The 25,818-nt window shown below is 44.3% G+C and overlaps 1 protein-coding gene across 1 annotated transcript; it reads left to right on the plus strand.

Annotated features, from left to right (window-relative positions):
- The first annotated feature begins 368 nt into the window (after nucleotides 1-368).
- Nucleotides 369-25,116, plus strand: WDR75 (WD repeat domain 75). Its single transcript, XM_054380992.1, has 21 exons — nucleotides 369-454; nucleotides 610-739; nucleotides 1,793-1,858; nucleotides 3,126-3,219; nucleotides 4,190-4,314; nucleotides 4,609-4,679; nucleotides 5,659-5,775; nucleotides 6,680-6,768; nucleotides 8,697-8,855; nucleotides 9,204-9,263; nucleotides 9,352-9,467; nucleotides 10,174-10,346; nucleotides 11,695-11,858; nucleotides 15,251-15,434; nucleotides 18,289-18,383; nucleotides 18,809-18,904; nucleotides 19,875-20,044; nucleotides 20,607-20,666; nucleotides 22,367-22,510; nucleotides 22,587-22,678; nucleotides 24,906-25,116. Exons 1-21 carry the CDS (start codon nucleotides 369-371, stop codon nucleotides 25,114-25,116), a joined length of 2,502 nt encoding a protein of 833 aa, XP_054236967.1.
- Nucleotides 25,117-25,818: the final 702 nt, after the last annotated feature.

Genomic DNA, 25,818 nt, shown 5'->3' on the forward strand with positions numbered 1-25,818 from the left:
CCCGCCTCACTCCCCTCGCTCCTCCCCTCACTCGCTTCACTCACTCGCCTCACTCCCCACCATCACTTCCTTCACTCGCCTCCCCTCACTCACTGGCCTCTTTCCCCTCACTCACTCGCCTCACTCCCCTGCCTCACCTCACTCGCCTCTCTCCTCCCCTCACTCCCCTCACTGAGAGGTGCCCTGAGAAACTCACGAGGGCACACGAGCGGCCTATCCTGCACCTGTCACAGCCGAGCAGCCAATCAGCGCCGGCGGTGGGCGGAAGTTACGGAGCTTCGCTCCCGGGCACCATCGAGCGGCGGCGGAGCCACGGCCAGAGGGGCGCAGGGTTAGGGGTGAAAGGTGGCGGCTTCCGCCAAGGCAAGATGGTGGCGCCGGCAAAGCTGCGCGTGGTGCGATGTGGCGGCGGCAACCACCACGGGGCCAGGGCCGTCTTCTCCGCCGATTCCAAGCAAGTGGCACTGAGGCTCGGTCTTTCTGCCCTTGGGAGGGGGGTTTCTGAGCTCTGCAGCGGGGGTGGCTGGCGGCTGGCCTGCCGCGCCCCGGGGGTGCTTGGATTCATTCCCCTGCGGGCGGCGAGTAACTGTTGTCGTCCTCCTCCTTCAGGTACCTGCTCTGCGCCTCTGGCGATTTCGTGAAGGTCTACAGTGTGGCCACCGAGGAGACGCTGCGGTTAATAGGGGGCCACGCCGACCGGGTGACGGGCATCCAGCTCAACCCCCACAACCACATGCAGGTTTGGAAGGGGAAGGTTGGGCTGTGGGGGATTCTAGGGGGGCTTCTTCCCCCTGTGTCGAGTTTACGTGATTCTGCGGGGGCTGTCGCGAGTGTTTGAGGGTTGGCCGGCATTTGAGAACGAGCTGGAAGCGCTTGTAGCATTGGTATAGGTAATATATTTTTCCCAGGTATGACAAACCGTCTCAAGTTGCACCAGGGGAGGTTCAGGTGGGATAGCAGGGGAAAAATATTCACTAAAAGGATCATCGAACCCGGAGACAGGCTGCCCAGGAATGGGGTGGAATTGCCATTCTTGGAAGCGCTCAAGAAAAGTGTAGATGTGCTGAGGGATGTGGTTTAGTGGTCACCTGGTGATGTTGGGTTAACAGTAGGACTCTATGAGCTTAGAGGTATTTTCCAACCTGAATGACCCTGTGAATCTGTGAAATCTAGGTGAATATTATATTTGTTTTCCACAATTGAAAATGTGAAACATCATGAATGGAATGACAATAGAATGGATATATTAGAAAATCTTCCTTTTTTTTAATGACTGAAATGGGGAAAACATTTGCAAAAATCAGTGTTTACTGTGGTTGTTTGACACTCTCTATCTGCTGGTATGATGCAGATTTTACTAAATCCCTTGAATTTGGCCAGCTCTCTGTCTTCTCTCATCATTGCTTTCGCTCTGTTTGCTCATTTTTGGGGTTTGGGTGTTTTTTGTATCTGTATATAAATAAGCATTATTCACCCAGCTGGACTGCATCTGAATGTTCCCTGCAAAATCTGGTGCAAATGGTAGTATTCACAGACTGGAAATCTCTGTATCTTCTGTTAGTCTCAAGTGATGAAACACAGGTACCTGTTCTTTTGTTCACACTCCATGGCAGTGTGTACTTCAGATTAAAATAACAGTATTGTATTTCTATTGCACTTTGAGGGCAATAATTCAGCCACTCAGAATTGCAGTTCCATTGATCAATCCTTCCACTTTTAAGCTATGATTTGGTGTAACAGCTGGCTTTGATATATTACTTTAACTTACCTATTTAATTTTTTTTTTCCTCAGCTCTATTCTTCTTCTCTTGATGGCACTATTAAGCTGTGGGACTTCATGGATGGGATTGCCATTAAAGTATGTGGTTTTCTTTATGTTGAGCACGTGGTAAAGTTATTCTTGAGAGTCAGGATAAGGATTTCTGCAGCTGTTGCTACAAATGGGCACAAATCAGTCTGAGATGGTGGTGTTCTGTCATTAACACAGCCTCAAAACCATCTGTTTGTGGCAGGAATAGAATGTGGTAGTTGATGTGTGTGTGTCAGTGCTGAAAGTCAGGATTTGTTGGGGGGGGGGGAAAGATGGGGTAGGTAATGATATACCAACTTTGCTACTTGCTGCAGTTCAGAGTCTCTTGGGAAGTGTGCTGTAGTTTGTGACTGTGCCAACAGGCATGTCATTTGGTTGGTGAAAAGCTGGACATGAGCCACCAATGTGCACTCACAGTCCAGAAAGCCAAACTTGCCCTAGGTTGAATCCTCAGCAGTGTGGGCAGCAGACTGAGGGAGGGGATTTTACCCCTCTGCTCTAGTGAGACCTCTCCTGGAGTACTGTGTCCAGCTCTGGAGTTCTCAACACAAGAGAGAGTTGGAAAGGGTCCAGAGGAGGCCACAAAAATGATTCAAGGGCTGGAACCTTTGTGCTGTGAGGATAGGCTGAGAGTTGGGGTTGTTCACCTGGAGAAGAGAAGGCTCTGAAGGGACCTTGGGGCGGTTCGGTGCTTGAAGGGCAGAACAGAACGCTGGGGACAGGCTTTTTAGCAGGGCCTGTAGTGACAGGATAAGGGGTGATGGTTTGAAACTAAAAGGGGAGATGTAGACTGGATGCAAAGATGACATTTTTTACACTGAAGGTGGCCCAGGTTGCTCAGAGAGGTGGTAGATGCCTCATCCCTGAACCTATTCAAGGTGAGGCTGTTTAGGGCTCTGAGCAACCTGCTCTAGTTGAAGATGTCATTGTGGGGAGGTTGGACTAGATGACCTTTAAAGGTCCCTTCCAACCTAAAACGTTCTGTTCTGTGAATAGGAATTGCTATGATGGCTTAAAACATGGGCTGCTAACTGCCCTATTGTTTCCATTTTCTGCTAAATGGAAGCACTTTCTTGTAGTCTTCTGCTTTGCATTGAGGGTAAGATACCTTCATTTTTTTTTCAGTAAATCTAGTATCTCATATTTTATCAGTACTGTTTTAACATTTGTGTTAGAGGAAAAGTCTTTTTATTTGTCTTAGAATGGAGAATCTTAATTAGCACATCCAAGTGTCTTTAAAGCCAGCATTTTTCACTGGTGAGAACCATATTCACAAGCGTAATGATTATTGAGTTCCTTATCTGTTTTTCATCAGACTTTCACTGTAGGATCCGTACTTGTGGCACTCTATGCACCTCCTGCTTTTGAGGACTCAGTGTTTGTTGTGGCTGCCAAGAATGGTAACAGAGGTACAGTATGTGAGCTAAATCCTTCTCATTCTCCTGACACTCACCCTTCACATCTTTATAAACATGAATGAGATCACCCCTCAATCTCTCCTCCAAGCTAAAGAGCCCCAGCTCCCCCAGGGAGCATATATACCTCATCAGGTATATGTTCCACTCGCTTCATCACCTTTGTGGCCCTGTGCTGGACTCTTCCAAGCAGTTCCCTGAGGTCCTTCTTAAATTGAGGGGCCCAGAGCTGAACACAATATTCCAGATGTGGCCTGAGCAGCGCAGAGTAGAGGGGGAGGAGAACCTCTCTCAACCTACTAACCACAGCCCTTCTAATCCACCCCAGGATGCCATTGGCCTCCTTGTCCACAAGGGCACATTGCTGGCTTGTGGTCATCCTTCTGTCAGCCAGGATCCCCAGGTCCCTTTCCCCTACACTGCTCTGCAGCAAGGCAATCCAATAAACCTTCAAGCAGTGCTTACCATAACAGAAGGGTACTCAAGACTACTCTTTCACTTGAAGCACTACTAACAGAACTAGACTTGTCCTGGTTAACAACAAGCTTAGGGATTTTTTTCCTAGCTTTTGCCTGAAATAAATAGAAATACAGCTTGGCTTTAGTCTTAGTATATTGTAACAAAGGTCACTTCAGAGCAAGAGCAAATACATAGCTTTGCTTGGTTTCTGCCTATAGTTCCACTGGTATCCACTATCCAATCTTCCAGTTTGAGTCAAAATACCTGAAACAATTGGTTTTTTGAAAGCTTTTACAAACTTTCTCACACTTAGAAAAACACTAGAAGTTGCTAACTTACAAGTCTGAAGTTTTACACTTTTTAGTTTGAAGGCAGAATCCCCAAGGCAGAATCCCTTCAGTCTCCACATAGATCCTCCTTGTAAAGGGCATTACATAAACGTGTTCAGAAAAAGCCTTTTGACAACAGATAATTGATGTATTTTTTTTTTTTTTTTTTTTGTTAGGTCCATTCCAGCTGATCTCAGTCAAGCTGACAAAAGCAGCAGGGCAAGTTGTGGAAGCCAAGGAACTGTCGGTGATCTTGAGTGGTGTGGACTCGTCCCCAAAGTGCATCGCATTTGGAAGAGAAGTACACTCACCTCTGGGGGCTTTTATTTCTGGTGGGTGGGTTGGGTTTTGTCCTCTCTGTGCTCTTTATGCTTTTGCACAAGCACAGCAGCACTGAAACAAAACTGAAGCTGAGTGACTGTGTGGAAGACCTCTGCTTTCTTTATGAAGAACCTCCACTACTGATAAGCTGACGTTAAATATTTTCCTACCATATGTTACCGCCAACTTTTAAGTACTTTGTAGTGAAACATGATCTTTATTTATGTGGAATAAGACAATCTGTATATCCTCTGTTGTTGTTTTGCCATGACAGGGTGAATATGTGGTATCAGTGAAGCAATCCGATCTCAACATTTACTTCTTTAGAAAGAAGCTGGCACAAAGGTAAGACTGAAAATGTCAGGTATTGATTCAGTCCAATCCTTACTGGTGATGTGTGCACAGATCATCTTGTGTTTGTCAGCAACCATTTGGTTTTATGCTGGAGGGAATGTAGTCATCAGAATGGCTCAGGTTGGAAGGGACCTCAGAGATCATCTACTCCATCCCCGCTGTCATGGGCAGTGATGCCTCACAGCTAGACTTGATTGCTCAAGGCCTCAACCAATATGGCTTTAAAACACCACCAGGGAGGGGACATCCACAATGCTTCTCTGCAACCTATTCCGGAGTCTCACCACTCTCCTACTGAAGAACTTCGTCCTAAAATCCAGTCTAAACCTACTTTCCCTCAGCTTCAAACCGTTCTCCCTTGTCCTGTCACTAGACACCCTTATGAAAAGTCCCTCTCCATCTTTCCTGTAGTCTCGCGTCAAGTACTGGAAGGCAGCTCTAAGGTTCTCCCAGAGTCACTTTCTCTTCAGGCTGAACAACCCCAGCTTCCTCAGCCTATCCTCACAGCAGAGGTGTTCAGCCCTTGGATCATCCTTGTGGCCCTCCTCTGGACTCACTCTACCAGTCAATAAGCAGCTTCCTGTAGAGGCAGACAGTGAGGTGCTGCAGTGACCGCAGTAGCTTATCTTCCTCAGCTCAGGCATGTATTTTTTGCAGGTAAATACTTAGGCTGGTGCTGGAATGAAACAAGGGACCTAATGTAGTCAGTACCAAAACAGGGGCAGTGGGAGGGGAGAGAGAGAGAGAGAAGGGAAAAAACCTTTCTGCTTGATTAGAGGCCAAGAACTAATGAAGAGAAAAATGGATCTGTCACTATTCTCTGGAGAGTAAATAGAACTAGCAATTGGGGGATGTTTAATTTTTGCTAGTCAGAACGACATTTATGTGTGCTGGGTGATCCTTTTGAAGCTTTAATTAAGAAAAGCCAAAGGAGGCACATAATCAGAAGTGATTTTCTGAACTCTTGAAGGTTTTCTCTGCGCCCATCCAAGGTGATTGAAGGAAGCAATCAATTCTCCTGTGTAGCCTGCCATCCTACGGAGGACTGCATCGCAACTGGCCACAGTAATGGCAAGATTCGAATCTGGTACGCATGTCTTGGTTCACCTGGGCACCCCATCAATGGCTCTAACCATGTCCAAGATGCACAGTGTACATCAGGAAGGTGCCAAAACCCTGCTGATGTGGACCCTTCCCTCCCTTTCGTCGTGGTTTAACGAGCAGACAGACTGCTCTGTTGCACAAAGAAGGGGCAAAAGAATAATGGTCACACAATTGGAGTGAATGGGGAGCGATGGAAAGTTTAAATGGAAAGGCTATTAGCCAGCTGCAGCGCTGCAGTTACGTAGTGGTGAGCATAGCAAAGCATATAAAATACAAAGGAAAACATGATTTGGGTTTAGCATAGAAGCTCATTAAGCAAAAAACCTTCATGCAAAACCTCCATCAAATCAGACCAAACCCCCAGTACTCCTTTTCTCTCCACCTGGGGCTTAACATACACTTTTTCTTCCCCATTGTTGCTAGGCTGAATTCAGGCTGGCCAGGCCTGAAACAACCTCCCTTTAGTCCCTGGCATTAGACCTAAATAGGCCAAGATTGCACAGTAAAAATTATCAGGCCTTGAAGGCCACAGATAAGACTGGAACTGTTCTCCCTTCAAACCAGATAAGGTAGCTCACTCCATCCAGGGAGGAGAAAGGGAAGAAAGACAATAACTTTGCAGTCAGATTTATAGACATTCAGGATTTATGGAAGGAACTACAAAGATTACACATTCTGGTATACCTTCTGGACACTCTGTCCCTTCTGGAGGTCTGCTTTATGGTTCCTTTTTAAAGGCACTGAGCTCAAATTGGGACACTTTTGCATTACTGTGGCATAAAAGAAACTAGTCTAGGTGTTAGAGGAGAAGATGGTGTACTTGGTTGAGTATTTCCTTTCATTTGATCTGTTGTGCTCATGGAACTGCTCTGTTCTTCCCCACATAGGAGAAATTTCCACCACAAGAAAGAGTACACATATTCCACGCTGCACTGGCATCATGATACTGTCAGGGATCTAGCTTATTCTGTGGAGGGTGAGTAACAAAACCAAACAAAAACCACCCCAAAACAGCAAACAGACAAAAAAAACCACACCTCAACACACAAACCCCACCCCAAAACAGCAAACAGACCAAAAAAACCCAACACACAAAAAAAGTCCCAAAACAGCAAGCAAACTGTAAAAACCCCACCAGCCAAAAAACCACACCAAACAATCCAAACCCAACAAAAAAACCCCAAACAAAACAATGACAGAAAAATTAAAAAGACAAACTAAAAAGCCCCCAAAACAAGAGAAAAAAAAAAAACAAACAAAACCCCAAACAAATGGAAAAATAGACTCTCAATGTCAAAGTTGCAGCAGGGAGGGAAAAAAGAATACAAGTTAAAATTATTTTCACTTGCTAACAAATTAATTTTATGATTTTCAGTGTGTCCAGGAAGGATGTGAAATAAAAATAGGAGTTGGGTATTTTGACGGGCATTCCTGATGCTGAGTATCTACCTTCTGTGGCAGAATGTAAAATCTAAGCCCACCTCTTCTCCCCCACTTTCACTCCCACCCACTGTTCTGGCTAGAGCCTTGTTTGCATTCGAATAGAACAAGCTAGTCCTGTCGAAGCTCAAACCTAGTAGCAAAAAATCCGTTAACACTCATCTGAATTGTGTGATCTGGACTGTTTTCCTTAGAGTATTTCTCATTACAACGTACTCTTGATAGAAGGAGAATGTTCAGCTATGTTCTGCAGAGAAGGACCTGAGAGTCTTGGGGGACAAGTAGGTCACCGTGAGCCAGCAACGTGCTCTTGTGGCCAAGAAGGTCAATGGTCTCCTGAGGTTCATGAAGAAGAGTGTGACCAGCAGGTCAAGGGTGGTTCTCCTTCACTTCTACTCTGCCCTTGTGAGGCCACATGTGGAGTACTAGGTCCAGTTCTGGTTTCCCCAATTAAGAGAGGCAGGGAGCTACCGGAGAGAGTCCAGTGGAGACTATAAAGGTCATGTGAGGCCTGGAGCATCTCTGTGATGAGAGGCTGAGACATCTGGAGCTGTTTAGCTTGGAGAAGAGCATCCTGAGAGGAGACCTTCTCAGTGCTGATCAATATTTATAAGGGTGGAAGTCAAGAGGATGAGGCCAGAGTCTTTTCAGTGGTGCTCAGTGATAGGACAAGGACCAAAAGGCACAGACCAGAACACAGGAAGTTCCACCTGAACATGAGGAAACACTTCTTTGCTGTGAGGGTGTTGGAGACCTGAAGTGGGCTTCCCAGAGAGGTTGTGGAGTCTCCTTCTCTGGGGAGATTTCAAATGCTCCTGGATAGTGTGATACTGGACAACCTGCTGTGGGTGTCCCAGCTTTAGCAGAGCGTTGGACTGAATGATTTCCAGAGGTCCCTTCCAACACTCACCTTGCCAGGACTTTGTATAATATTAGCTTCAATTAATTTCAGATGATAGGATAGGAAAGGGAGTCTCAAATGACATTTGCATTAAAAAGCATTTTTGTAGAATTGGTTTTAAGGGCTAAAAGTTCTTTGTCGTATTATTCTTGCTCGAAAAGTAGGGCTGCTGAGAAGCACTGAGCAGGAAGATGTTGCAAAGATACTCAGACACTCAGACACTTCAGCAGTGGGGTTAGGCTAGATGATCTCCAGAGGTCCCTGCCAACCCTCACGATGCTGGGATTCTGTGATTCTATTACAGATCCTTGGCTGATTCAGAAAGGAACAGACCCTACTACTCCCAAAGCACTGTTTAAATTCTCCTGTAGGCACAAATTCTTGTTGCTTAATCCAAGTTCCTCTAGCAATTTAACATGAGATGATAAGAAACATAGCTATGTGTGTTGCCCAGACTCGATCTGAGGAGCCATTGCTTCGGATCTGACAGTTTAAGGGATTTTTGTGAGACCTGTTTGTCACTGTAAGCGAAACCTTTAACTGCATTTTTCTTACTGGAAAAGGGACCTACTTGCTGAGTGGTGGCATTGAAGCTGTTCTGGTGGTGTGGCCCAACGAATCAGACCGCCAGAAGGATTTCCTTCCTCGGCTGGGATCTCCTATTGAGCACATCTCCATGGCAGCTGATGGTTCACAGTGTTGCACTTTGCACACAGACAACAGTAAGTCAAAAGATATTGTTAAGTATCACTTAATGCAGCATGGAATGCAGAGCTGCTTTGCAGGAGCTTTGCTTTGCTGCTGTTAGATTAGTTACCCAGATGCTATGTAAAAACATAATACTGATCTGAAAGAACTGATGCTTGAGGGGATCTTTTCTTTCATGAGTTCTATGAAGCTGCCTGGTGACTGGTGTCACCTGGCTTTCTACTTTGATGAAGAGGTGTCCTGCATTATGACAAGATAGATTTATGGGGTGAAATACAGTTGGATGAGGTCCCTTTCCTGTCATCAGATGTGGCTGTGCTGCAGAAGCCTTTTTGCAAGACTTTATCTGCTTTTCCTTTCAGGAATTACACTAATCGACAGCAACCTCAGATTCTCCAAAAGCATTCAAGGTCTAATCAAAAGTAAGTGCAATAAAATTGATCTTCCACTTACAGGGCAGAATGTGTCACTTCCCTTCGCGGAACATTTTCATCTGATTTGTCTCTCCAGGTCCAAATATCAAGACTGGTCTAGTGGTTGATCCCAGAACCAAAGCTTTGGTCCTGAACGGAGAGCCTGGCCACTTGCAGTTCTACTGTCTCCAAACTGACCAACAGCTCTTTAGTGTAAGTTGGTTGGGCTTATCCTAAATCTTTCACTTATTCAATCATAGAATGGTCTGGGTTGGAAGGGATCTCCAGAGGTCATCTAGTCCCACACCCCTCTGCAGTCAGCAGGGGCATCCTCGACTGGATCAGGCTGCCCAGAGCCCTGTTGAGCTTCACTGTGAGTATCTCTAGGGATGGGGCCTCAACTGGGCAACCTGTTCCAGGAAGTTATGCATCAGAATTTATGTGGGGGCTGTTATGGTTTGAGGCTGGATGCTTTTAAGAACCACAGTGTTGAGGATGTCCAGGAGGACCAGAAAGGTCCAGCCTCAAACCATGACAGGCTTAATATGGCAAAGAGGGAGAAAGCCAACGGCTTCACTCCAGGAGTAGATTCCAAGCTCAGATGTTTTCAGCTTTATCATAAACTTGCTTGATTTGCTCAGCACAGCTAACTGGTGATAGTTGAGGAAATGCTTTGACACAGTGTGCTATTCCCCTTAAATGTCCAAAATTTGTAAGCAAAATCCCTCTAAGATAGCTTTTATCTTCGTTTTCTTTCCTACACTTCACCTCATTGTGTTGCCCCTGCATTTTTGGTGTGCTGAAGCCCAGTCAGCTCTAATGACCACTTTCAGAACATCTTTTTGTGTGGTTTTATTAATGATACCTCTCGATCTGCACTTGAATTTGGACACTTGATGTTGGCCTTGTTGTTTTGCAGTTGGATATCGTGCAACGCGAATACATTCATCAAGCAGGTTTACACCAAGCTGACTTGGTTAAAGTTGCATTTGGTGCACAGGGCAGGTGGTTAGCAACAGTGGAAGAGAGAGAAGAAGTGACTGACCCCGAGTTACAGTTGAAGCTGTGGTTCTTTAATGAAGAAACGCAAAGGTAACCATGACAGAGCTGGCCTTCCAGGTGTCAAAAGCTGGATTGGGTCCAGAGGTCACCACAAAGATGATCAGAGGGCTGGAACACCTCTCCTGTGGGGACAGGCTGAAAGAATTGGGTTTGTTCAGCCTAGAGAAGAGAAGGCTCTGGGAAAACCTTATAGTAGCCTTCCAGTACCTGAAGGTCCTTACAGGAAGACTGGGGAGGGACTATTTAGAAGGGCCTGTGGTGATACAATGAGAGGCAATGGTTTGACACTGCAGGGGGAGATTTAGGTTGGACATTAGGAGGAAGTTGTTTCCAATGAGAGTGGTGAAACACTGGAACATGTTGCCCAGGGATGTGGTTGAGGCCCCATCCCTGGGGACATTTAAGGTCAGACTTGATGGGGTCCTGAGCAACCTGATCTAGCTGGGGATATCCTTGGTTACTGAAGAGGGGGTTGGACAAGGTTACCTTTGAGGGTCCCTTCCAACCTGATGCATTTTGTGACTAAGTGTCACACCCAGGCTTTCTCATGCAGAGTTTTTCCAGGTCAGCTAATAACATTCTGGGGAACACCTTAGGGAGAGTTTTTGTGTGCTGCATGCAGCTCAAACAACTCAGAGAGCTGAAGGAAATGCTTTTTCTGGAACTAATTTACTTAAAGTAATGAGCTGAGCTGTTTTAACCAGGCACTTAAAGCCCCATTTCTTTGGTATTAAAAATCCTGGACTTAATGGAATGATTCTACGGGTTGTTTAGTTTTCCCACCTCTGTCTAATCCATCGTTAATTATTACTCCTCCTAGGCTGATTATGGCTTTATTACTGAGTTTTTAAATTTATTTTTCTTTAGCTAACTTATGCAGCTGGTTCAGACACTTTCCCTGATTTTTTCCTATCTACTAAATAAAACCCCACCATACTTTGAATACAAATTATTCCTTTCTTAAAGAAGAACCAAAGGAAAATAAAGCTGATCTTTCACCATGAGGGTGGTGAGACGTTGGAACACGCCTAGAGAGGTGATGGAGGCCCCATCCCTGGAGGTTTTTAAGGCCAGGCTGGATGTGGCCCTGAGCCATCTGATCTGGTGTGAGGTGTCCCTAGCCATGGTGGGTGGTTTGGAACTGGATGATCTTCAAGGTCCCTTCTGACCCTGACAATTCTGAGATCTGTGTAGTGACTCTGTGACTGATTTTTCTAAGTACTGGAAAGGCTGCCCAGAGTTCAGACTGAAGATTTAAAATCGATGCTTGCTTTGATTCCTCTTTTTTCCCTGCCCCTTCCAGAATCTTCCTAAACTGAAATCTTGCCCAAGTTGCAAATGAAACGAAGTGACAAGCTTCTGCTTTCTTTTCCTGTAGCTTTAAGCTGAATACTCGAATAAATACACCCCATGAGGACCACATAACAGACATGTGCTTCCGTGAGGTGGAAGAATTGGAAGATGACTCTCTGATACTGGTAACAACTGGCAAAGACCGTGTGTTTAAAGTCTGGCTCATGGTGGAAGACACTGACCCAGAAGGTAAGTATGGTCCAAACTGAACTTGCTCTTCCTGCCACTATGTAACACACTATAGAACTTCTCGTTCTAACTTCAACTTTTCAGAACTAGGCCCTCCGGTCCCACACATTTATCTGTTTCTGCTGTTGCATGGAGTGTTGTGTTCTCCTGAGCACCCTCTGTGATGGAGTTCTTGCCTAATTTTGCTGTGTTATGGGTTGATAATGGAGGTTCTTGAAATAGCAAAGACCTTGCTGAGAACTGCAGGAGGGAAAGGCAGCCTGTGATGATTGTTTCAAGGATTGGTTGTGGTAATGATTTTTGCATGCTGAAAAAATGGATTTTTGTTACTCCTCTGGGTAGTCGTCTTCTTTGAGACTTTTGCTCAAGGGAGCAGGATGCAGAAATGTGGTGTTCTGGTTTAACTGACTTAGTGTAAAATAATAATACTTTGCTATTCTGCAGCTCCACCACATCAGAGATCACATTTTGAACATCCTTCCTTCCTGCTAGATATCTGAACATGCTAAAATAGGTATTTAGGATCCACTTCCAACTAAAGTAGCCTCATTTCACCTCTCCAAATGCCAACATCCACTTGTTTCAGACAGAACATCTGAAGGATGTGCATTAAACTGCAAGCCTTTGGATATGACACAGGAAAGATTTCCTGCTTCTTAATTTCCTTTTCCTGAAGTGAGCTGACTTTCTCCCTCTGGGTGGGTGTTTTACCTTTCCATGTTCCCAAACAGCCACAGCAGTGGTCTTGATGAACTGCTTCCAGTTTGCTCTGTGCTTTCATGGGCAGGAGAGAACAGAAGTACTTTTGAACTACTGAGATTTCTGTTTGGCAAACTTAACTTTACCAAACTGAATCTTTCCAAGCCGTTTGCTCCTCCTCTACTCCTTTTACTGGCGAAATCAAAGGCTTGTGTTCCTTTACTAGGATTTATCCATATAGCTTGATTAATAGCAACTCCCTCAGTAATCTCTCAAAGAAGTTTTTTTCTCTTCTCTTTTTTGTTTATAAATGATTCTAAGTCTAACTTGTATCTTAACTTTATGAGCACATACTTTGACAACAGTGTGGGCTGAGGATGAAATCCAGTGGGGGTCTGTTTCCTTTTATTTCCTTCCACAAGATAGTTTTCACAGAGTATTAGGAGTTGAAAGGGACCTCCAGAGATCATTGGATCCAACCCCTCTGCCACAGCAGGATCATCTAGGGCAGGTCACACAGGAACACCTCCAAGTTTGCTTTGAAATTCTCCAGAGAAGGAGACTCCACAACCTCTCTGGGCATCCTGTTCCAGTGCTCCATCACCCTCACTGTAAAGAAGTTGGTGGAGCTTCCTGTGTTCTAGCTTATATCCGTTATTCCTTGTCCTATTACCAGGTACCACTGAAACAGAGCCTGTCCTCTTCCTCCTGACACCCACCCCTACGGTCCTTGTAGACATTAATAAGATCCCCTCACAGCCTTCTCTTCTCCAGACTAAGCTGTATCAGTTCTCTTGTTCTTTCTTCTTAGGAGAGATGCTCAAGTCCCTTAATCACCCTCATAGTTTTATATCTGCTTCCTGACCACCTCAGGGGGGGTTGTGTGTCATTTTTTGACTGGTTAGTTTTTTCAGTGACCAGACAGATGTTTTGCATGGTGTGTGTGTAAAAAGTACAAAAGTGCTGACCCCTGTGGTGTATTCACCCAATGGGAGCAGAGTAGGAATGCTCAGGTAGAAAGACTGAGCATGCTGCAGCTTTTGTGCAGCAAAGATTAGTGCCCCTTAAACTTAGAAGTTAGCAACTACCAGTGAAGACAAGGTTTCAGATATTTGCCAGCTGACAATCATAGTGAAAATACATCTCCATGCAAGTACTATGCCACAGAGCCTTAGAAGGGACAAGAAAGATGGAAAAAAGAGATGCTGGTTGGACAAGAGCAAATAGGAACCTCTAGACCTATTGGCAACACAAGAGATAGATCTAGTGAGAGGTGTCTCTGCCCATGGCAAGGGGGTTGGAACTAGATGATCCTTGAGGTCCCTTCCAACCCTAATAATTTTATGATTCTATGATTTATTGATAGTGACAAGAGGCCAGAGTTTGATGGGGTCATCTTCCTTCGTGCCAGCCGTTTTGTTTTCAGCACTGTAGGTAAATTTTTAAGTGGAAAAATTAAGCAGCCTTATTATTGTATGATCATTTCTGGCTCCTCCCATACTTCTCCCAGCTTCTGGCCTGTTGGATTTCCTTCTCCAAAACAGCACAGCTCTTGTACCTCCACAGACCTACAGGAACAGCTTCTCCTTTCTGGACAGACAGCAAGATCCACCCTTAGTGTCTGCAAACACTCAGAGGATGATTGTAGTGAGAATAGAGGGCTGCATGGTGCAGCACCTCAGCTGAGGTAGAAACTGGGAGCTGGGTTACCCAGGAAGGTGGTGGAATCACCATCCCTTACGGGGTTCAAGAAACATGGGCATGGCACTTCAGGACATGATTTAATGGCCACGGTGGTGTTAGGTTGAAGGTTGGAGTCAATGATCTTAGAGGGCTTTTCCAACTGAAACAATTCTCTCAGTCTAAGATTAATAAGTTAAGTAGTTGCTGAGTAGAACACCCTCAGGCATGTTTGTATATGGAGCAGATCTAGACTGTGCCTCTAGATGGTGCCATGCAGTTGAAAGTAGTGAAATGTTTCTAGGGTGTTTTTTACAGGCAGGTCTTTTAATCATCAACTTGTCTCCTTCTATAAAGGGTATCTTAGCACTGGGAAAAACTTCTTTTCCTGTCTTTCCTCACTCATATGTTTCAAAAGCATGCTGTATAAATTTATTTATGCTGGGAAATGTTATGTTCTCTGGTAAGCACATCACTTTGCTTACGTTTATTTTGTGGGGAAGATCTCTCAGCTGAATGCTCTGGCAGGTTAACAAGGAAAGGAAGCAGGCTGAGGGGGTCACTGTGATCCTCAAAAGTTCTTGTAAATTACTCTTGAGCTGCTTTGGACTGAAATGCAACCTCTTTTCAGATGTTTAGTATTGCTCATGTTATTGCTACAGTTCTAGAAGAGCAGTCTGCTTCTGCACACCAAGTGCTGAATCTCCTTCAGTACCTGTTTTATCTAACACCTGCCTGCTGGAGGGCACAGTTAGTGTAGATGGCAAAGTAAACATGAATGTTGTACTGTGTCTGTCTCAGCATTCACTGCTCAAATGCAAAACTGAGGACAGATATAAAACCTGCTGGATGTTTGCTTGTACTAGAACAGGACAGGTTGTGTACCTTTCAAAAATGTAAGCCTTCTGCAACAAAAGGGTCTTGCTCCTGAGCCCATTTTGCAATCTTAATACTTGGAATTCTTCTTTCTTTGCTTATAGACTGGAATTAACCAGCTTCTTTATTCAATGCAGCACAGCAGAGAGTGAGCTGGAGCTGTGACTTTGTGGGCAGCTACCACAACTACCAAGCTACCAACTGCTGTTTCTCAGAAGATGGCTCTTTGCTCGCTGTTAGCTTTGAAGAAACTGTCACCGTCTGGGATTCAGTTACTTGGGATCTTAAGTGTACCTTTTGCTATCCACCTGGAAAAATCAGGTATATTTTTCATCTGGTTTTTATGTCTTGACTTCTCAGGACAGAAAGCACCAGTTCACAGTAGTCCAAGCCCTTGTATATCTTCATATAAATGTGGACTTTCATAGCTGTAAGTTCATAGAAAAGATTTCAGAATGGCTTTTAGGTGGTTCTTAAGAATATCAAGCTTGCAGTTCCATCTTACTTGCTCTCAGACTGGTGTACCTCCCACACTCAGATGTGTACCACTGGGCATACAGCAGGGTCTGTTTTTCCCCTTTAATCTAGGGATGAGTCCAGATAGTGAAAAAGTATAAATATAAGAAGTTTGTCCTTTATTCACATAGGCATGCACACAAATATCTGTCTTACTTGTATTAGAAAAAGCAGATACTGGTCCTTTTTTAAACCTGTGTTTGCCTGGCAGGCAGGCCCAGCATGCTCCATCGTGTGCTGTCATGGAGAGGGTGCTGGGGGTCCTTCCAATATCTGAAGGGAGCCTAAAGGAAGGCTGGAGAGGGACTTTTAATAGGGTGTCTAAATACAGGACCAGGGGAATGGATTGAAGCTGAGGGAGAGTAGGTTTAGACTGGATCTTAGGAAGTGGTGAGACTCTGGAATAGGTTGCCCAAAGTGGTTGTGGATGTCCCCTCCCTGGAGACTGGATGAGGCCTTGGGAAACCAAGTCTAGTTGAGAGGCATCCCTGCCCATGGCAGGGGAAGGGAACATCCCTTCCAACCTAAGCCATTCATGATAAAAGATCCTGCAGGTCTAGATACTGTTGTGTTGTGTGAGGATAATGAGGAATGGCCCTAGGACTTTCGTGGAGATAAGAGACTCAAAGAACAGGACTTAATTTGCTTCCTGGACTGTGTAAATAGGCAGCAATTTCTGATCCAGGTAAAGTATAATTTTTCTTATGGTACTCTTGAACAAAGTAGGGCAGTAGGTGAGCTCGCTGCTTCATCTGCTTTAAATAGCTGAAGCAGGAAGGAGCTACAAACCTTCTGCAGCATTCTCTTTCAGGGTTAAGGTTTTTCTGACTGCTTCTCACAATCGTTCCTGCAGTAATGCTAGAAGGGTTTCATCTACCTGCCTCCTGGTAGATGCATGCCTACTATGCATGACCATGGAAAACATTGCATGGTCAACAGTGATTTAAAGGCTGACATAAAGAATCACAGAAAGAGAGAGAGATTTCTCACCTCCATGGTTTTGTGTGTGTGTTTGGCCACAAGCATGATTAGAGGGCTGGAGCTCTTCTCCTATGGAGACAGACTCAGAGTTGGGGTTATTCAGTCTGGAGAAGGCTCCAAGGAGACCTTATTGTAGCTTTCCAGTATCTGAAGGGGGCCTACAAGAAAGCTGGTGAGGGACTTTTTAGGCTGTCAGGTAGTGATAGGACTAGGGGGAATGGGAAAAAAATAGAAATGGGTAGATTTAGATTGGATGTTAGGAAGAAGTTCTTCACCATGAGGGTGGTGAGACACTGGAACAGGTTGCCCAGGGAGGTGATGGAAGCCTCATCCCTGGAGGTTTTTAAGGCCAGGCTGGATGGGGCTCTGAGCAACCTGATCTAGTGTGAGGTGTCGCTGCCTGTGGCAGGAGGTGTGGAAGTAGATGACCTTTGAGGTCCCTTCCAACCCTGACAATTCTGTGATTCTATGATTCTATGTTTGTAGTTTTCTCTTGCGTGTGGCCGAGTCAGTTTTGTTTATGCTGGTCCTCTAAGAGTAGAAATTTAGAAACAAGATTCAAAAAGGCATGCAGGAGAATCGTGGTGCCTTCATGTCTCCCACCTTTGCTGTGTCTGTGGAGAAAACTTGATATGGTGGCTTTTCCCAAAGCTAACTGCTCCTTTTGTATCCTATATGCTATATTAACAGGATAATTATTACTCTTAAATGACTATTAATTACATAGTTTCAAAGGGCTGTGTTTTAATGAGGAGATTCCATCCCTTAGTAGCTGTTTTGAAAACATTCTATAGCATTAGAATTCAAAAGTCTGTCTCATTCTTCTCAAACAAGGATGGGAAATCAAAATCAGTGTAAACAAATCACTTTCTTCAACTGTGAAAATAACTTTTTTGGTGCCTACAGCAATAGAAGGAATTCTTTACATAGGGAATTTATTTTCCAGTCCAAATGCAAACAATTGCTCTTACTTGTGGTCTGTAAATTTTAAGAGCTTGGAATTACTCCTTGAAATCAGTGTGTTGTAGGAACATGTAATTCTTGTAGGTTTATGCATTCCTTTAAATCTCCCAGACCTGTCTGGTTGTAGCTTGTGAAATTTTGTTCCACTGGAGGTGAAAGCAAAAAAAAAAAAAATCAAACTTCTCCTGATTTAAATATCAGAACTAAACCTTAACTGAATGGTTTTTGCCTTGTGAATCATCGTGAGGATGATTAGGGGACTTTAACATCTCCCTTGTAAAAAGAGACTGAGAGCCCTGGGGATGTTTAGTCTTGGGAAGAGGGGATCTGATCAATGTCTTTAAATATCTGAGGGGTGGGTGTCAAGTGGAGGGGGCCAGGCTCTTTTCAGTGTTTCACAGTGATAAGACAAGGAACAACAGGTTCAAGCTTGAACATAGAAGATTTCACCTCAACATGAGGAGAAACTTCCTTACAGTGAGGGTGATGGAGCACTGGAACTGCCCAGGGGGGTTGTGGACTCTCCTTCTCTGGAGACTTTCAAAACCCACTTGGATGCATTCCTGCTCACCCTCAGTGACCCTGCTTTGGCAGGGGGGTTGGACTCAATCTCTGGAAGTCCCTTCCAACCTCTAATGAGCTGTGATACTGTGATTACAGCATAGAGAGACAAAGATGAAGGTCACTAACATGCTTTGACTTTTTACTTCTGTAGGAACATGTGCTTTGGGAGACTAACCTGTTCCAAGTACCTTATTGGTAGCACTGATTGTGGCTTTCTGTGTTGCTGGAACCTGCTCAGTTGTGCATGTAAGATCACCTTCAATGTGTGGTACAGTGGTAACATTTTACACTTGAATTTGCTATGAAACCTTCAAGTAATTCTGGTTTGATTCCAGACTGACCCATTACAAATGTCCTGCTGAACTGTAATGATTTTCATACTTCAGCTAAGGTACTTCCTGGGCTGCATGCCTGTGCTTTGGGTGCACGTGCACAACAAATTCCAAGCTGGATAATTGACAACTCAGTCATGGCTAGAATTTCCTCCTTCTGGCTAGAAGTTGATAGTATTTGTGTAGTTTTATTCACCTGGGTATAAGTGAGGCTGTGTCCCTCTTCCAGGAGTTGAGGCCCCACGTGTCATTCCCGTTTGACCTTTTGTTTGGTGAAGTGGTGGGACGAAACTGAATGCTGCCTTTTCATTCCTGGCTGGTGTTGTGTTTGCTTTTCAGTGGAATGGAGTGCCCACATCAACGTCTTAATTCTGCAACCTGATCCCCTTTCAGAATACATTGCTGCTGTCTCCTGGCTTCCAGAGGAGTCCAGCTGTAAGTACAAAGGTTTCTTTGACAAGTAACAGCCAGTGGAATTCAAAACTGAAAGCATCATTTCTGGAAAAGGTTTTCTTAGAATCCAGCCCCATGAAAGCCATAAGACAGACCCAAGCCTGTTTGCACCTGTGGAAGATTGAGCCATGTCTGACAGCAACAGTCAAATACATCACAGAATCACAGAATTGTTTTGCTTGGAAAAGACCTTTAAGGTCATGGAGTCCAACTGTTATTTAACAATTCTGGTGCTAAACCTCAGCACCACATCTCTGCCTCTTTGAAACACCTCCAGGGATGGAGAGTCAACCACCTACCTGTAGAGCCTGTTGCAGTGTTTGAGAAACCTTTCAGCGAAGAAATTTCTTCTAATATCCTCCTTCTAATAGCTTCCCGTGGTGCAACTTGAGGCCATTTCTTCTTGTCCTATCTCTTGTTCGTAGGGAGATGAGGCCAACACCCACCTCACTACAGCCTCCTTTCAGGTAGCTGTAGGAGCATGCTGGCTCCCCATCTTTTCATCCAACAGTTAATTTTTGTACAGGATTAACCATGCTCTCTGGTTGAGGGTTGTGAATGTTCTTGACCCTCTCTTGTAAATGCAAAACTGTGGCTGGATTGTAGAGCTCCTTTTTTAGAGTTTTGCTTATAAATGAAGATTACTCTTCCTAGAGCTGTTGTTCTACAGGAACATTTATCTCGGAGTATGTTCTCTGCATTGCAATACTGTGAAAGGTGCTTTGTACTAAGCAGTAAGGTTAGTACTTTGTACTAAGCATCTGCAGTTAGCATTCCTGCAGATGAGTGCTTAAAGACAATCCTGTCTAGCCTGTACTGCCTGTGATAGACTCATTCAGGCTGGCAAAGACCTTGAAGAACTTCGAGTCCAACTATTGAGCTTAGGCTTTGACAGCTATCTTAGAAGGCAAGGATTTTGTGATGTCAAGAGGAGTCATTCTTGGTTTTGCAGTGTTTGTGTTTAAACCAAATGAGACACAGCCAGTCTACATCCAGAGAAACCTCTGTAGACTAAAGATCCAGCTCGCTGCCTTCGTTCCAAGAGATGAACCTGAAATGGTCAGCTCAGAAAAATACCTCTGGCTAAGAAGATCCCAGCTCTTTTTCCTTACAGAGACACAAGTAAGAAACACTGATTGGCAGGTGGCTTCTGGGGAAAAAAAGTAATTTCCTGAATGTGGGCTGTTACTAATTCAGAGCTCTGCTGTTGAGAGCAAGAATTTCTCTTTGTGATTTTGAGGCAATGTAAGCCACACATTGTTCTGTATGGAAAGCTTTCCACTGTTAATACTCAGCTCAAGTTCTAAGTTGATTATTTACTGGTTTGTTGCTGCTGGTAGTTTTTGCTGTCTCATTCATACAAGAAAGCAGATCATTTAGGATCAGGACCTGAGCTGTTTCAGTTAGCCAGCCTCCTAGAAGCTGTATTATTGCTGGTTATCCAGATGTTTCATGTGATACTCAGTTTTCCTCTAACTTGTGGGTGGGTGGTTTTTTTATTTGTCTTCCCAAAAGAAGTAGAGCCTCTAGCTCTGTTCCTATTTCCTTTATAATACAAAGGAAAAGAAATGTTTGTCTTGACTGACAAAAGCTTTGGGGCCAGTTGAAAGCATTTTTTAGGCCAGATATGGCAATATGGAAAGCAGTTCCAAATCCTCTAACTGCAAATTGTTCTGTGTTTCAGGAGCTGATAACTCTTAGCACAAAGTCTCTGGAAGAAAGGCTCACACTGTCAAGCAAACAGGTACCTCTTAGAGCAGCTCAAAATTACTGGTGTTCAGTTTGCCAGGTTCAGCTTACTTTCTGTCAGAAAAAACAGATTCTTAGGTGGAATCACAGGCACTTAGCTGCAGGGGCAGTAATCTCTGTTTGCTTAGTGGTTTGGGGTTTTTTTGACAGAATTGCTGTCTGTAAAAACCTTCAAGAAGTATCAATAAGCCTCTGCTTTTTTTTCTCATTTCCCCTGAACAAAAAAAAATGATAGCTAAAAAGGTTCAGGTTACACAAAGGAAGCAAAACCACTTGATGTTGGAATAAGTTCTTTCCTTCTCTTGATTCTCTTAACACTTGGAACCTCGAGTGTGGCCTGAGCCGCACATTCTGATGAGGATGAACCACATCAGTCAGTTGGGACTTCTCAGTAAGGACAAATTTCACTTACATTCCGGAGTGTTTTTCTGTGGAGAGCTAGGCTGGGAAACTTTATCTTTGAAATTCCCACTGAAGAAGTGTTTCCGGCCCACTGAGCAGGATAAAACAGTAGCACTTGGTTCATTTTGGTTGTTGGATAAATAGATCAAAGTAGAATTTAGTATCTTTCTAATACAGAATCCAATGGGAATGTGCTTAGAAACAATCAGTTTCTGTGGAGCGTGGCATTAGAAGGAAAGTTTCCATGTTTTATTTCCAGTTCAGCAAGGCCTAGTACAAGGTGTCTACACCTGGGTCAGGGCAATCCCAAGCACAAATATAGGCTGGGTGAGGAGCAGTTCACGAGCAGTCTCGAGGAGAAGGACTGGGGGGTGGCAGTCAATGAAAAGCTGGGCCACTTGCAGCCCAGCACACAGCTGCTGAAGCGGTGTAAACCATCAGGACAGGGAGGGGATTCTGCCCCTCCCCTCTGCTCTTGTGAGACCCCACCTGCAGTACTGCATCCAGTTCTGGGGGACCCACCACAAGATGGATGTGGAAGTACGTGCTACAACAGGTCCAGAGGAGGCCACAAAGATGATCAAAGGGCTGGAGAACCTCCCCTGTGGGGACAGGCTGCGAGAATTGGATTGTTTAGCCTGGAGAGAAGGCTCCAGGGAGACCTTAGAGCAGCCTTCCAGTACCCAAGTGGGGGGCCTACAAGAAAGCCAGAAAGGGGCTTCTTACAAGGGCTTGTAGTGATAGAGTGAGGGTGGTGAGACAGTGGAACAGGTTACCCAGGGAGCTTGTGGATGTCCCCTCGCTGGAGGTGTTGGAGGCCAGGCTGGATGAGGCCTTGAGCAAGCTGGGCTAGTGGAAGGTGTCCCTGCCCATGGAACTAGATGATCTTAAAAGTCCCTTCCAATCCAAACCATTTTATGTGTCTATGTAATTAAATGATTCAGAAGATAAATGCTGGAGGTACAAATGATCTTATAGTGGGATTTGAAAGCCATCCTTGGCTTCTCTGGCACACATACCCACTTCGATATTTGGGAGTTAATTGCTACATCAAGCAACTGAAAAACAGTGCTCCTGAATCCAGCTCCTGGGAAGTTCCTACTACCTGTGTGTAGGATGCCCTCAGTACATCTGTCAGAGCATGAGTACAAAGAGCCATGTGGCTCAGCTAAGTTCAATTTGAGCATAGAATTTTTGTCACCTGCATTGAGTCTGAATTTTGGTAACTCAAAAGAAGATGGAACGGAGGTTTGTGATGCTGCAGTTGTACTGAAAACTTTCACTTTTTTCCAGCTGGCAGTAGAAGAAAGTCTTCCTGTGACCCCATTCAGCTTGCTGTTGGGAAAGCACAGGCACCATCAGTCACAAGAGGACACAGACCTTGGAAAACGAGTTGTTCAGAAGCAGCATGAGCAAGAGTCACCTGCAGTCAAAGAGGTACGGAGTAATTACACTCATTACAAAGCCATGACAGACAAAAAGCTTTCATGAGGCTTCTGGTTTCTCTTTGCAGCTTTTGCACACTCCGGCCCATGTTTTGCCATCTGCGTCCTTCCTCTGCACCATATTTATTAATTCGTTGCTCATCTCCAAAGAGAACAAAAGGTAAGAAGAAATTCAGACCTCTCTTTAGTTAGATGTACATAATTCAAAGTAACTTTGTTTAAAAGCAGATTTCCAACACTCCTTCTATTGACCCAAGTTTATGACAGCAAGATTTTTTTAGAGTAACTCTGTTTTTGGGATATAGGGGGACTGGCTCTTTTGTTTAGTGTGTTGGTTCTTCTCTTGCTGTTTGGTGTGATGCCCTCATGCACAAAATGTTGCCTATGTACACAAATGTTCTTTAGGAATTGAACTTTATTCCATGGAATTAATTGGATTTTTTCTAGTGATATTTTGGATAAATGTCACATTCTCAATTTTGGTAGTGTAATAACTTTGTGTGGAATTCTTACTTTCTGTTTCTAGACATGCCAAGAAGTTAGCATGTTTCACCTTAACAGTTTGTGTTCAGAACACAAATTTCATTCCCAATGAAGCTACAAAATATGAGAGTATAGTGTGAGCACAGCTAAGCTGTTCTGATAATGCATTCATCCCAGTTTAGTAAGAGTAGCTTGATACTTAAAACAGATTCTAGCTTGCTCCTCTGAGACTGATCTATGCAGCTAGAAAATGAATGCAGGAGAAGGGTTAGGGTTGTAGTCTTGTGGCAGGATTAACATCTCCTCACTTACACTGAGGCCAATCTTGTTTAAAATGTTTAAGGAAGCTCTGCTCAGCCAGAGATGAATCAGCTGCTCTCCTGAGACCAGTGAGAGGATGGATGCCATTTGCTGTGGTTTACCTAGAAAGTAACACCAGTTAGAGCAGTTGTGGTGTGTGCAGTCCATCCTGCCACAACCGCAGTTGTGGTGGCCGGTTTTCCTAGTGGATCACACCTGTAACAGTCTTCTTGCCACCTCAACAAGACACTGGCACCCAGGTAATACAAGGAATAGACACTTGCATGTGGCTTTAGTACTGAGGAACTTGGGAGGTCAGGGGCTTGTGTAAATATTCGCAGGTGTAAAGCTCATACTTTGACACTGGTGATTAACCTTTAAAGTGTCATTCTTCAGGAGCCCTTAGATGTCAAAGATGTATTATTCCTATAGCTGAATTCTCTTATTACATCATTTCTTCTCCTTGGCAGTATAATGCTAATGTATTACACACATTTGACCATTTTGAGAATGATAAATGGTAGGTAGTAGACCAGATGATTTTTAGGAGGCCACTGTTCTGCCATGCAGCTCATTCTAAATGAGATCCAAAACATCTGTACAATGTACATTTGAATTAATTCTATTAATTACTGGTAACTGTTCTATAGAACTCTTTGGAAGCATGTTTCCCACTTCAGCACAAATTAAACTCCAGCAGGCAGAAGGGAGCAGCCACTTTAAGCACCTCCCTACGCTATGAAAAACCAAACCACACCATTGTACTTTAGAGCAGGACAGATTGCTCTTTTACCTCTTCCAAAAGGGGCAAAAGAAAAACCACTCACACACAGGGTTGGAGAATATTGGAAAGTTTAAAGGGAAAGGCTCTTCACAACTACAATGCTTCACTGGCATAGTGCAAAACATAGCAAAGCATATAAAATACAAAGAAAGCTCATTAAACAAACCTCCCCCTCCCTACCAGGCCTCTCTACCCTCCATACCACTCCATTTGTGACACAGCACAAAATTCAGCTTGGCAACTCCAGGCCCCAATTAAGCTGCTCCAGGCCAAATTGCCAAGGTCGACCAGGCCTTACTCTCCTGCCACAGAGACAAGAACCTGCTTGTCCTTCCCAGGAGGAAAAAGGGAAGGAAAAGGGAAGAAAATTGATTTTGCAGCCAGTTTTATAGGGAGGGTGGACTTAGGGGTATGAAATACAAAGATTATACTTACTGGTACACCTCCTGGACCTTTTTAGCTTCTGGAGATCTCTAACTCTGTGGTTTTCTTAAAGGCACTAGCCTCAAACTGCCACCCAAACCCCTCCCACCCCAACCCCAAATACAAACAAACAAAACAAAACACCAAAGGAAGTAATAAAAAACAAAATAAAACCACAATAAAACTCCAAACTCTCTTGGTTCTTTTTCAGTTTGTAATGAGGCTAGCAAGAGATGTGTAGTTGGTTGTAAGTAGCCTGAGATTAAACCAAATAAAATGTAATGTTGATTTAGATACTTGCATAACTACTTAGCTCCATCCTATAGTCTGAGATGCTACAGTGTGTAAAGGTACTTGTTAATTTCACTGGTTGGTTCCAATCATCATCTCCCTACAGTGCTGAGGAAGTTGTTGCTGATGAAGTGGAAATGGAAAATGAACAAGCAGAGGATGATTCAGAGGAGGAAAGAGATGTGGCTGAAATGGAACAAGATGATCCAAGTCCTGTGGAATCATTAGGAGAGCTGCCATGTAAACTGTCTAAATCCCAGGAAAGAGAGCTACGGAAAATAAGGAAAATGGACTACAGCTGGATAGCAGCTTTCTAAACAGATATCTTGGTGGGGTTTTATACTGCAAGATGAAGCTTTCTGGATTAAATATTATTCACAAAAAGGTTCTCCGGCCATAAATTCTAGCAGTTTTGTCCTGGTTTGAGCTGGAACAGACCTAATCCTATAAGAAAGGAGAACTGGTGGGGAGGGATTCAGGTTTTGAAAAGCTGGTTCTGCTCCTACTTCAAAGTCTCTGTGACTTCAGAAGATGTTTAAGCTGGGGGGGGGTCCCCCCACACACACCTTGTGGGCACATTTAAAAGGCTAATAGCGAAACTGAGTTCATGATCTGGCTAGTGATCATGTTAGCCAAGTGACAGGTAAGCTGCTGAAAGTCTGCCCCCATAAGGCTGGGCTGCTGCTGCCAAAGGACTACGAAAGCTCTGGTAGTGCAAATCAGAAGAGTCCTTAGTAAAATGCACAGAGAAGCAAAAAGGCTCCTCCTCAGAAGTTCCTCTCTAGATGTTAAGACTAAGATCTCTGAGGTCCCTTCCAACCCGAGCTATTCTGATCTAAAGTCTGATTCTAATGCCCCTGCCACCAGCAGGTTGACCAAGGCTGCATACAGCCTGGCCTTTAACACCTTCAGGGAGGAGGCATCCACAACTGCTCTAGGCAACCTGTTCTACAGTCTCACCACCCTTGTACTTCTTAAGATCCAGTCTAAACCTGCTCTTCCTCAGCTTAAACCCATTC

Source organism: Indicator indicator, chromosome 5, assembly GCF_027791375.1.
Source record: "Indicator indicator isolate 239-I01 chromosome 5, UM_Iind_1.1, whole genome shotgun sequence".
NCBI lineage: Eukaryota > Metazoa > Chordata > Aves > Piciformes > Indicatoridae > Indicator > Indicator indicator.